The following is a 13,486-nucleotide window of genomic DNA, read 5'->3' as shown; positions in this document are numbered from 1 at the left end:
TTGAAACCAAACACTCAATAATTGAAATCAAAAAGGTTTTCGCACTACTGGTCAATGTTTTTATTTTACATCAAAATGTTCAGAAGGAAACATCAATGTATCGTAGATATTGAGCCACAGGTTGAAAACCCTGCACAATAAGGATGTACACCCTCGCCCCCATCAAACACAAACATTCCATATCACCACGTACTCGAAGAAAACGATTTCCAGAGAGCAACAGGATTCATTTGAATACATCTCCTATGGCAATAGACATCTTAGACTGTGGCTGTTAAAATGGTTACAGAACAAACCATAAGATTAAGTTGTACAAAACATTTCAAACATACCTTGGAACTGGATATACAACACAGTAGGTCTGTGTCGTAAATGGTCATCTGTGCAAATCTCAGAAACTGAAATCTTGTTCACAATGAACACCACATAGATAGCACCAGACCCTTAAGGATGAAGTCTGCAGTACAAAGTCCATATTCTTACCATGCATGAAAATGCAGTGTTGAGCTTGACCATGTCATTACTAGGTTTATGGTTCAAGGGTGAGTAAAATTACCTGACCAGAGTGAAACAATAACTACATGAAATCACAAAGGTCATCATTACACATAGTGGAATATATCATGTAATCTATTTTGAACATGGACCCCCCCCCCCCCCATAAAACGAAAAATAGATTAAAATCCACATCAAAGAGTAGTGTCTGGTGCCAGCACAATTTGTGTGTGTGTGTGTGGGGGGGGGGACCTCATCCATGGAAACACAAAGGTCTCAGGCTTTAGCCCATTAGCATTGGATATGACTCATTGGCTGATGTACCTGTAACAGAGTAGCCCTGCCTGAGACAAAACAACTATACAACTACAAAAATGTTATATATATATATATATATATATATACACACACACACTGAACCAGTCAAAAGTTTGGCCGCACCTACTCATTCAAGGGTTTTTCTTTATTTTGTAGAGTAATAGTGAAGACACCAAAACTATGAAATAACACATGGAAACAGCAAAAAAGTATTGATGCTCCAGATACTCAACTAGTCTAAAGGCCAGTTTTATTGCTTCTTTAATCAGAACAACAGTTTCCAGCTGTGCTAACATAATTGCAGAAGGGTTTTCTAATGATCAATTAGCCTTTTAAAATGATAAACTTGGATTAGCTAACACAACGTGCCATTGGACCACAGGAGTGATGGTTGCTGATAAAGGGCGTCTGTAGGCCTCTGTAGATATTCCATAAAGAAATCTGCCGTTTCCAGCTACAATAGTAATTTACAACCTTAACAATGTCTACACTGTATTTCTGGACAAATGGACAAAAAAAATGCTTTTCTTTCAAAAACAAGGACATTTCTGAGTGATATATATTTTTTTACAAAGAAATAAGCAACAAAACAAGAGATGATGCAAAACAAAAGTATAAAAGAGATTTGTAAAAAAATAAAATAAAAAGCTGATCTGGTAAAAAAAATAAAAGTAAGACAAATTGTCACCCAGTCTGACCATGAGGATTTCCTCCTGGTATAATGGTAAAGACGTTGCGTTACCATGCAGAAGACCTGGGTTTTACATCCCACCGATAACAACCTTTTCCCACTAAACCTCAACCATGGAACACTAAAGTCTGAGGCCAAGCACTGTGGTAAATCCCTGCAGTGGAAATTATGCAATAGTAGCTAAGGGTTAGTAGTAAGGCCAGACTGCTACGGGTCTAAGATGGGGTCCAGGAGAAAGTCTATGCTGTCTGGCGGCAGGGCCCAGTCGTCCTGGCTGAGCAGGGAGTGGAGATTGGCCGCCGTGGCCTCCTGCCGTTTCAGTGTGCTCCAGTAGCGCAGCATGGCGAACACACGGTCCACATGGCTGTGTGGATAGTCCTCCTGGATCTGATCCAGCTTGACAGAGGGGATGTCTAGGGCCCCTGTACCAATTGCCCTCCAGGAGCGACCGATATTTCGAGCCACACGCATCAGATCCTTCTCCACCACCATCTTAGAGCCTGCTCAGCAACAGAAGGGTCCAAGACGAAACACCAGACAGACTGTCACTAGACAATCAACAACATAACGTTTTGAGTTGAATTATACCCTATATTCCCTTGTTTCAAGAGGGTCAACTCACCATCCTTGCATGTCTGTTTAGCGGGAAGGTTCTCTTCGGACTCAAATGTTTGTCCTCTCTTTCTGGTAACTTCATTTCCCCCTAGAAAAACAAAAAAAACATTATTTAAAAACGGCATCATTTTTCTGTACAGTAAATATGGTAATATAGAGGGGCGACACCATCCCCCGGGTGAGTCTAAAGAGATGTGTACAGTACCTGTACCCTTTTCACCTGCAGCTCTTTGATCATTCACTGGCAGTTCCTTGAGGAACAGAAGGTTGGGAAACGTATCCTGCATTTCTTTTCCTGTCAGGAGCTGCAGAAGCTGCTCTGCAGCAGTGGGTCCTTTGTTGATCACATGATCCAGAAGGTCCTGGGCCTGTTTTGATGGGTCAGTGAGGGCTTTGACCTGCTTGTACTCATGCCTGGCCAGTAGACTGAGAGAGTCTGCATGCTGCAGCACAAAGGCAGGGTCTGCACTTAGAGTATCGATCAACTTGGGCTTCAGACGACGCAGTACCTGCTGGGCGCCACCTAGGGGTTCTTCTTCAGCCATGATCAGCTAGCTTCCCCCTTCTATTGCTGGATCTGAGAAAATGATGCATTACAGTAGCTGTCATTAAATTTGCAAATGAAAGCTGTTATGCAAACTGGCATTCATTCTCATTGAATGTAGGCCTATAGTTTGATTTAATTAAATTGGAAACTTATAGTCAAAGTTAAATGCTTACAGAGATTGTGTATTTTTTCCTTGTGTTATGATACTGAACAAAAATATAAACGCAACATGTTTCATGAACTGAAATAAAAGTGGACAGAAATGACACGTGTTTACATCCCTGTGAGGGAGCATTTCTCCATTACCAAAATAATTCATCCACATAACAGGTGTGGCATATCAAGAAGCTGATTAAACAGCATGATCATTACACAGGTGCTGAGGACAATAAAAGGCCACTAAAATGTGTAGTTGTGTCACAACAGAATGTCTGAAGTTGAGGTCGCGTGCAATTGGCATACTGACTGCAGGAATGTCCACCAGAACTGCTGCCAGAGAATTGAATGTTAATTTCTCTACCATAAACCACCAGCGTTGTTTTAGAGAATTAGGCAGTACGTCCAACCGGCCTCGCAACCGCAGACCACATGTAATCACGCCAGCCCTTGACCTCCACATCCAGCTTCTTGACCTGCGGGATCGTCTTAGACCAGCCACACGGACAGCTGACAAAACTGAGGAGTATTTCTGTCTGTTATAAAAACCTTGTGTTGTGAAAAACACATTCTAATTGGCTGGGCCTTGTTCCCCACTGGGAGGCCCTGGCTCCCAAGTGGGTGGGCCTATGCCCTCCCAGGCCCACATCCATGCCCAGTCATGTGAAAACCATAGATTATGGCCGAACATATTTATTTCAATTGACTGATTTCTTTATATGAACTCCGTAAAATCGTTTTAACTGTTGCGTTTATATTTCTGTTCAGTATATTTATTCCTGGGTTTTATCATTTTTCTACTTTCACTTTTTCCTCTGCATTGTTGGGAAGGTAAGTAAGCCTTTCACTGTTTGTCTACACCTGTTGTTTACGAAGCATGTGACAATTAAAATGTTATATGAAGTTGTCAACTGTGCCCTCCCTTGAAGCGTTTGGCTGCCTGATTTGCATACTGCTAATTTGGCCAGGTAAACATTTGAACGTGACGATCTGATAATGGTAGCCTACTTTTTTGGCTTTAAATTGAGATGACATTTTTTCAAGGATCGAGGTAGATTTTCAAGCATTTTTCTGATTTCCGCTCCCAAATTACTTCGGCGTCAAACTGCAATTACACACATTGTTCTGTGTAATTGTGGGCTATTATTTGGGTGCAGGTGCTAGTCAGAACTAGGAAACCCGGAAATATCCAACTTGCTAACTGCTTGAACAGGGCACTTGTACTACAACCAGCTGGCAAGTCTAAAATGTCCATGTTCTGAGTAACATTTGAATGCGTCTAGTCGGCTAACGTTACTCATCGAAAATACTCGAAATGCCCATAACTAAATAATGCAGAGTTTTGTTTATGTCTGTAAGCAGGAAGTCGCCCCACTATCTTTAACTCGAGCTAAATGCATTTTTAACGCACAGAACCAAAACATAATTAGCTGAATATTTTGTTATGATAAAATCGTATGCAACTTCTTACCAGAAACGTTTGAACGCACCAGAAGCCTCTTCTTCTGTGGGTTTGATGGCAGGCTACAACACAAAAGGGTCTATTGTCGCCACCAACTGGACGGGTTGAAACCAAAACAAGGTAAAAGGAAAACCCATACGTGATAGGGAAACTAACTTAATCCCAAATAAAAATAGTACATTAGCAAAACAAAACTCCTACTTCTTCCTTCAATTCTCCATATCTCCCTTCTCAGGATCAAGGGCCTTGTGACAATATTCCATGTAACTCCCTCTCAGATAAATCTCTCAGCCCCAGCAACCGCTCCTTCCACAATGATTTCTATCTTCCTGGACCTTCTCAGTACCATTTATCACCATAGCTATAAAGGCCACAAAATCCACCTTAACTTTTAAAATGTCAGGATCCTGCTGATGAAAGGCAACCCCTGCAGTGAAGGCCTATCTACCACCATGGACTCTTCAAGTGCCCCATTCACACACACTTTTAACAGCAGCTGCATATGATATGCTCTGAATAGCCCTGACTTTAGCCACCTCATTCTCTTTCATCCTTGTGGGCATTTGAAAGATGTGGCTTCATGGTTCCCACCACAATTGCAACATGTCACATTTTAATCACTTTAATAACAGATAATATGATATTTTCCACAACTTGGATATCTTGGCTTCTCCCTTTGCAAACACTTGACACATGACCAAAAGCTTTACAATGATCACACTGCATTGGTCTTGGGATAAATGCTCTGACACTGTCGTCAATATACCCAAACTGCACTTGATTAGGAAGAGACTACATATCAAAAAACAACAGATAAACATAACTTTTTCTTCATTCACCACACAATTAGTCTGTGAATCAATCACTCCAATAATATTTTTAATCTCTTCAACATCTTACTTCCCATGAGACGCCAGATATAACCTCCTTGAGGGGTGCTCTGTTGTTCCTAAGAGATACACACAACACTTCACACTTATCAAATCAGGTGAGACCCAACACACATTTCTTTTGATCCTCAGGAGCACAAAAAAATCTAAGCCAGCCCGCCTCTAGTGATCCTAACAGACTTCACTCTACCCAGCCAACAAAAAACGAGGGCTGAGGGGCTTACGTTGCAAACTTCCCTTGCTTGGCTAATCATTTGGACCACCCTCCAAGATGGCGACAGGGATTTCCCCCAAGGGCATAAGGCGAGGGTAAGTGGACAAGGGTGTGTCTTTTAAGTGTTTGGACCACCAGAAGACCCCTGTAGTGACTACTATTATCTTCTTATTCTATGATATAATGGCGGTCTGCAGACAAATGTTAAAGAAGCATGCCGCCACCTACTGTGCTGGAGTGTGTGGTCAATCACAGTTTATAACATTTCTAAATCCTCCTACCTAACTCAGTACTTCTGAAAAAGTTAAAAAAAGAGAGCCCTACTAACCTCTAATTGACCCTCCCCCATCACTCAAATCCCTTCCACCCCCCCCCCCAGCCCCGTCCAACCTCAATGACCCTAAACTTCAATCTTTCCCTCTCTTCAATATACTTACAACAATATAGCGACACATTCTCCACCGTTTCATCGACCATACACTCCAGACACAAACCATTCACATGCTCGCCAACCAGATGTAATGACGAGTTCAATGTACAATGTCCTAAGCACAACCGAGCCACCTCTTTCTGCCTAATCTGACCTTTGAATCTTGGTTCACCGATCTTTCTTTGGAGGGCATATAAATGCTGGCTCTTGGGCTCAGAGTCCCATCTCTTCTGCCACACATCTATCAAAATGTCTCTGATCTTACATTTGGACTCACCTCAACCCAGTGGAACATTAATATCAATTATATCTTGTTTCAAAGCTCTTTTGGCTAACTGGTCTACAATTTCATTCCCTTCCACACCCAAATGTGCTGGGACTCAAAAAATTCTCACTAATACACCCAGTCTCTCAATTTTCCATAACATTCATACCTCCAATAGTAGGTCACTCCGATTAGATTTACAAGATAAACAACTCAATACAGACAGAGAATCTGAGCATATTATAATTCTAACAGGTTGTACCCACTGGAGGGCAACTAGTGTCGCGAAACACTTCAACTGAGTATACGGACAGTCCATCTGTTAGTCTTCTACATATCTGCACATCAAATTCAGGAATGTAAACGCCTGCTCCTGTTCGTCCACTATCTGGGTTATTGGATCCATCTGGGAAAAGTGGGAAAAAAAGCATAAAACTTCAACCAGTTTCCCTACATCACTAACGTCTGACCAATCTTTCCTTACATCTACCAAGGTTAGATTAACAACAGGATCTGGGAGTAACCATGGAGGAACATCCCCTATCAACACAGAAGGGACAATCTCCAACTCCCTCAAACCCCTCTCATCAACAAGCTTCCAACTGTCCGACCAAAACCACGGCCTTGTCTACTAGTATATTCCCAACAGTCGTCTAGAGCAGGAGCAGTGGGATTCTCAACTTCACAGCCTTTCAACCCAATAAGCGAATGACAAGTTGTTACGCCGTATATCCAAAAGCATCTCACCTGCCTTCACTAGAAATGGAACATACAGATGTTAATTTAAATGCACCAATACACATCCTTAAAGCTGTATACTGGATTCTGTCCAGCCTCTGAAGCCAAGTTTTCACCGCTGCTCCATAAACTATACACCCGTAATCAATTGTCGTCCTGATCAGAGCTCTAGAAATATCCATCAACGATTGTCTGTCAGCACCCCCTTCATAACCAGAGACCGAGCGCATAAGATTCACCACCTTCTTACACTTTGTTTCAACATTTATGACATGATCTTTCCATGTATATCGCTCATTGAATCATAGACCCAAACATTTATACTTAGAAACCCTCCTCATAGGCTGTCCATACAGAAACGACTGTATATTATCACAATCAGCAACTTTCTTCTTCGAGAAGAACATACAACAATACTTCGCCACCGACAATTTAAAACCCCCAGTCAATCGACCATTTCAGCATCCATTATAGCTTGTTGAATAGATTTGATCACACGAGAGACATTCCTTCCCCTCTTCCAAATGTACTGTTTGACTTCGTCTTCTTTGAGTTTTTATTGGCAGATCACAACCAACTGATGTGTATACACCGCCACCTACTGTACTGGAGTGTGAGGCCAGTCACCAACTGTCTATACCACAATATTATCTTAATTAACCCTGAATTTTGAACACAGGAGGTTGATGACAAATACATCAATTTGATGCCATTCCATTCCCTCCATTCCAGCTATTATTATGAGCCGTCCTCCCCTCAGTAGCTTCCTGTGATTTCGAACAAAATGCAAAAATTCCCTACAAACCTCACTATTCCCAAAATACCACCCAATCCCCATTCCCTCCCGACCTCTCTGACCCAGTCAAACATCCTCTCCATTTCTGCATCATACATTTCACAAAATAATAATACATGTTCAACCGTTTCCTCTACCATACAGCCATTACACATTCTAGTACCATGGTACCCTATCAATTTCAAAGAGGAATTCAATCCCATTCCCGTGTGCCCCAATCTCATCCTACACAACATAACTTCCTCCCTTCTGTTTCCATTTCATGACACTCTATCCGATTCAGATTTCCTTGTACGATCAAAATGTTTGCCCTTACTACTTTTATCCCATTGTCTCTGCCAACAATCTAACCCATTTTTCAGAATCTGTTTTCATTTCCCCTCTACCCAACTGCACCTGTATAGAGTGCCAGTGTGAGTCATAATACCCATAAAACTTAGCTGTCAAAAAAATTCCAATCGTTTTTCTACAATACATTTTTTCCAATGGGGAATTTTAGAAACACTTCAAATAAGGGCTGTGTTTCATGTAGGCTTACCCTGGTGTGACGTTTTGATAACCACGTAAATCTCTCTAAGACAAGGTGACTGTTATCAATATATTCAGGCTCTATATCCACAATACTATTTTCCACTGCTTTTTTTGTTGTTGCTATTATAACTACCATATTATTTCCAGTAACTCCAGTATGAACAGGAATACAATAGAACTGAATTTCAATACCATTTCTTTGTAAACCGAACAGCAGCAACATCATTTCTAAACATAAATTCACACATTCTGTCTTTCCAGATCTTAAACTACACAGCCTAGGATCTTCTTGATAAAATAATGTATATGCTGAAAGATAATAAAATATTTCCACTCTGAAACCTTATAACTGTATGAAATTGATTAGAATCATAAAATTATAATCTGATGATGTGTGTAGTTTCAGTCGGAATTAGGTTAAACAAGGTATCTGTATAGTGGAAAAACACAGACTGTCTGAGCAAGGCGTCGCTTAGGATTTGAACTTGTGTGTGCCTCGTAAAAAACCCGAAGAACAATTAAAACTGTGTTTGAACCAACCTGGCTAGGCCTCTGAGAGACTTGGGAGAGGACAGTGAGTACTTCTCAAGGTCTCCCTAATCTCGGGGGAATGAAACTGTCGTCTGGGTAGTGATACAAAGTGGTGAGAACACAGTTTGTTATATCTGGAGTACTTCCCCTGTCCAATTCAGTGTCCTGTGTGAATCTAAGTGTGCGTTCTCTAATTATCTCCTTCTCTCTCTCTTTCTCTCTCTCGGAGGACCTGAGCTCTAGGACCATGCCCCAGGACTACCTGACATGACTCCTTGCTGTCCCCAGTCCACCTGGCCGTGCTGCTGCTCCAGTTTCAACTGTTCGGCCTTATTATTATTCGACCATGCTGGTCATTTATGAACATTTGAACATCTTGGCCATGTTCTGTTATAATCTCTACCCGGCACAGCCAGAAGAAGACTGGCCACCCCACATAGCCTGGTTCCTCTCTAGGTTTCTTCCTAGGTTTTGGCCTTTCTAGGGAGTTTTTCCTAACCACCGTGCTTCTACACCTGCATTGCTTGCTGTTTGGGGTTTTAGGCTGGGTTTCTGTACAGCACTTTGAGATTTCAGCTGATGTACGAAGGGCTATATAAATAAATTTGATTTGACTATGGAGAAGGATAAAATCTCACCTACTGTGTGTATGTATGTGCATATGTGCGCAGCTATAAAATGGATGTTATTGTATTCTTGACTTTAGAACCTTCCCTGAATAAACTGTGCTATCGTTTTGCATAAGATGAGTCTTTGACTAATTATTATTAAACCCATGGTCTTACAAACCTCGGGGATTGGTCAAAGCTTGATCGATTGATAGTTATTATCATTGGGATTGAAAATTCTCATGACACTTCTTCGCCGGTGCTGACATGCATGGCTAGATACTTAGCGCTGCATGCAGGGTGGAGGGTGGTTGCTGCACACACTGGACTGTTGAGAGCCAGCACGTGTCAAGTGAGTGCTGCTTGGTTGACATTCATGAAGCCAGCGAGCTAACTCGTAAATGATTAGATTACTCCTGTATACTTTTTGTAAGTTAACAAAATTGCATCCAATTGCAAAAGAGTAGAAGAGAAGTCATATTTTGAAGAGCAACTTGAACATGTATTTGAGCAAATTCAGTGATGAGTTCTATCACTGTTGTTGTTTACTGTTTGGCTATGGAGGATGATGATCGTTCATGGCCTAGGCTGTCACCCAGTTGGTCACCAGTCTGAGTTGTTGTTGATGAGAATTGACCTGCAGTTCCAGTAGAGCATACCCTATATGACCAAAAGTATGTGGACACATGCTCATCGAACATTTCATCCCAAAATCATGGGCATTAATATTCTTCTTACCAGAGAGCTGTTTGTTTCTGTCGGCGCAATGCGTGAAGAAGCCGGGTGGCTGTACCGACTATGACAACATATCCCAAATGAGCCATGTTTCCTTGAAACAGAGAATGTTACAATCTCTGATGTCTATCTGGAAGGCAACTCGTGCCCTAATTTCGTCCACCTTGTTGTCTAGAGATTGGACATTGGCGAGTAATATGCTCAGAAGCGGTGTATGGTGTGCTCGCCTTCTCAGTAGGCAGCTCCATCTGCCTCTCCTGCGGCGACCACGTTGTTTTGGATCGGCCTCTGGGATAAGATCCCATGTCCAGGGTAAAGGTCCGAACAAAGATTCCACTTCGGGAAAGTCGTATTCCTGGTCATAATGTTGGTAAGTTGACATCGCTTTTAAATCCAATAGTTTTTCCCAGCTGTATGTAATAAGACTTGAGATTTTCAGTAAAGTTCTTCAACACTGATCTCGACAAACCACTTCTGTATGGACTTCGCTTTGTGCACAGGGGCATTTTCATGCTGAAACAGGAAAGGGCCTTCTCCAAACTGTTGCCAAAAATGGCCTAGAATGTAATTGTATGCTGTAGCATTAATATTTCCCTTCACTGGAACGAAGGGGCCTAGCCCGAACCATGGAAAACAGCCCCAGACCATTATTCCTCCCCCACCAAACTTTACAGATGGCACTATGCATTCAGGAAATCCATACTTTTGGCCATTTAGTGTAAGTATGCACACCCCAATGCTATGACACTCCAAACTGAGCTCAGGTTCATCCAATTTCCTTTGATCATCCTTGAGGTGTCGCTACAACTTGATTAGAGTTCTCCTTTGGCCAATTACATAGTTTGGACATAATTTAGAAAGAAACACACCTGTCTATATAGTCCCATAGTTGACAGTGCATGTCAGAGCAGAAACTATACAATCAAGTCCAAGGAACTGTCCGTAGATCTCCATGATAGTCATATATCTGGGTATATATCTGGGAAGGGTATAAAACTATTTCTAGAGTGATGAAAGTTTCCCAGAGTACAATGGTCTCCATCATTGGGAAATTGAAAGAATATGGAACTACCCAGACTCTGCCTAGAACTGGTCGCCCGACAAAACTGAGCAATTGGGCAAGAAAGACCTTGGTTAGGGAGGTGATCAAGAACCCACTGAGCACTCTGACAGAACTACAGAGTTCCTTGGCTGAGATAGGAGAACCTGCCAGAAGGGCAACAGTCTCTACAGCACTTCACTAATCTGGGTTTTATGGGAGAGTGGCCAGATGAAAGCCACTCCTGAGAAAAAGGCACATGACAGCACGCCTGGTGTCTGTGGTCTGATGAAACAAAAATGTTACTATTTGGCCTGAATGCAAAGTGCTATGTCTGGAGAAAACCAAGCACAGCTCATCACCCATCTAACATCATCCCTACCGTGAAGCATGGTGGTGGCAGCAGGTTTTAAGCAGCACGGTCTGGGAAAACCTTTATTTAACTAGGCAAGTCAGTTAAGAACAAATTCTTATTTACAATGACGGTCTACCAAAAGGCCTCCTGCAGGGGGCTGGGATTTAAAAATAAATAAAAAAATAGGACAAAACACACATCACGACAAGAGAGACACCACAACACTACATAAAGAGAGACCTAAGACAACAAGACAGCATGGCAGCAACATATGACAACAAAGCATGGTAGCACCACAACATGACAGCACCACAACATGGTAGCAGCACAAAACATGCTACAAACATTATTGGGCACCGACAACAGCACAAAGGCAAGAAGGTAGAGACAACAATACATCAGGCGAAAAAGCCACAACTGTCAGTAAAAGTGTCCATGATTGAGTCTTTGAATGAAGAGATGGAGATAAAACTGTCCAGTTTGAGTGTTTGCTGCAGCGAACTGAAAAGAGGAGCAGCCCAGGGATATGTGTTCTTTGGGGACATTTAGCAGAATTTGACTGGCAGAATGGATAGAGGGAGAAATGAATGGTGCCAAATACAGGCAGATCCTTGATGAGAACCTGCTTCAGAGTGAGAACGACCTTAGACTGCATGGAGATTTATGTTCCAACAAGACAATGACCCCAAGCATACAGCCAAAGCAACGACTTCAGAACAAGAATGTCCAAGTCCTTGAGTGGTCCAGACTTTAATCTCTTTGAAAATCTGTGGAAGGACTTGAAGATTTCTGTTTACCGCTGCTCCCCATCTAGCTTAGCAGAGCTTGAGAAAATCTTCCAAGGAAGAATGGGAGAAAATGCCCAAATCCAGATGTGCAAAGCTGATATAGACATACCCAAGACGACTCAAAGCTGTTATCGCTGCCAAAGGTGCTTCTACAAAATATTGACTCAGGGGTGTAAGGGGTAAAGGAGATATTTCTGTATTTCATTTTCAATACATTTGCAATATTTTAACATGTTTGCACTTTGTCATTATGTGGTAGTGTGTGTAGATGGGTGAGAAAAACATATTTAATCAACTTTTAATTCAGGCTGTAACACAACTAAATGTGGAATAAGGGTATATGAATACTTTCTGAAAGCACTATCTTTGACTGCAAAACTAAATAAAATAATCATCATCAAAACAAAAAAAAGTGGTTTTCAAGCCTTTTTTCAAATGTAATGAAAGGGTAATGAAAGGGTAATGAAAGTGCGTTTGATTTTTTTTTAATCATGTGACCTCGAGACCAATATAGCGTCTTCTCACATCACGTGTGAATTAATTGCCACTTGTGCATACCATGATCATCGAACATAATTATCCAATTAGTTCAAAATAAATGTTCAACCATGTGGATTGACTTCAAATGAAATGCTTATCTTAAGGACATTATCAACAAACATTTTAACATTGTCTGTTAACATTATATGGGAATACTAACCATTTTGTCTAAGAAAATGTAGCCTCTTTCCGTACAAAGTTACAATTTTCATTCACTATCCATGGAAAAAGGTAAATGAAGTGCATTCATTAATACACATGTGAAGAACGGAGGCGCAGTCTGGTCAAAAAACCCCAGAAAGCATCTCCATAGTAACAGACGAATCCACTGACACAAAATACCAAAATGTTCTATATATTTTGTAGGAGAGCTGGGTGAAGACGTTAAAGTTGTTCTGGCTGATACACTGTATTTACAGGCAGTGAACTGCTCAACAGTAGCAGAACATCATTCTGAGTACCTGCGCTTTTACGCTCGCTTTGTGGAGGCAGAGAAGCACATCTCTCCAAATAATGTAGTCTAACAGAGTAGGAGAAATTGCTGGGTTGTTATTTCTATAGCGAATGAAAATAGGCTAGCAATTTATGTTCTGAGAATAGTCTACATTTCCTTATATAAAAAGGCTTATCATCATGCATCTTGTGTTGCTATCATGTTTTGTTATGTTGTGTTGCTACCCGGCTGTATTGTCATGTGTTGCTGCCATACTATGTTGTTGTCTTTGGGTCTCTCTTGTCGTGA

The 13,486-nt window shown here is 41.4% G+C and overlaps 1 protein-coding gene across 1 annotated transcript; it reads right to left on the bottom strand.

The window, feature by feature from the left end:
* Positions 1–36: 36 nt before the first annotated feature.
* Positions 37–4,452, bottom strand: zgc:174906 (uncharacterized protein LOC571548 homolog). The gene is made up of 4 exons (XM_064957530.1): positions 4,294–4,452; positions 2,325–2,696; positions 2,127–2,207; positions 37–2,004 (listed from the first exon to the last, which is right to left on the bottom strand). The coding sequence occupies exons 2-4, from the start codon at positions 2,662–2,664 to the stop codon at positions 1,712–1,714; spliced, it is 714 nt and encodes a 237-aa protein (XP_064813602.1). The 5' UTR covers positions 2,665–2,696; positions 4,294–4,452; the 3' UTR covers positions 37–1,711.
* Between the last annotated feature and the right edge of the window lie 9,034 nt (positions 4,453–13,486).

Source organism: Oncorhynchus masou, chromosome 33 (assembly GCF_036934945.1).
Source record: "Oncorhynchus masou masou isolate Uvic2021 chromosome 33, UVic_Omas_1.1, whole genome shotgun sequence".
In the NCBI taxonomy this organism is placed as follows: domain Eukaryota; kingdom Metazoa; phylum Chordata; class Actinopteri; order Salmoniformes; family Salmonidae; genus Oncorhynchus; species Oncorhynchus masou.
Note: the sequence above shows the minus strand (reverse complement) of the source record. Positions and strands in the feature narration are given on the sequence as shown.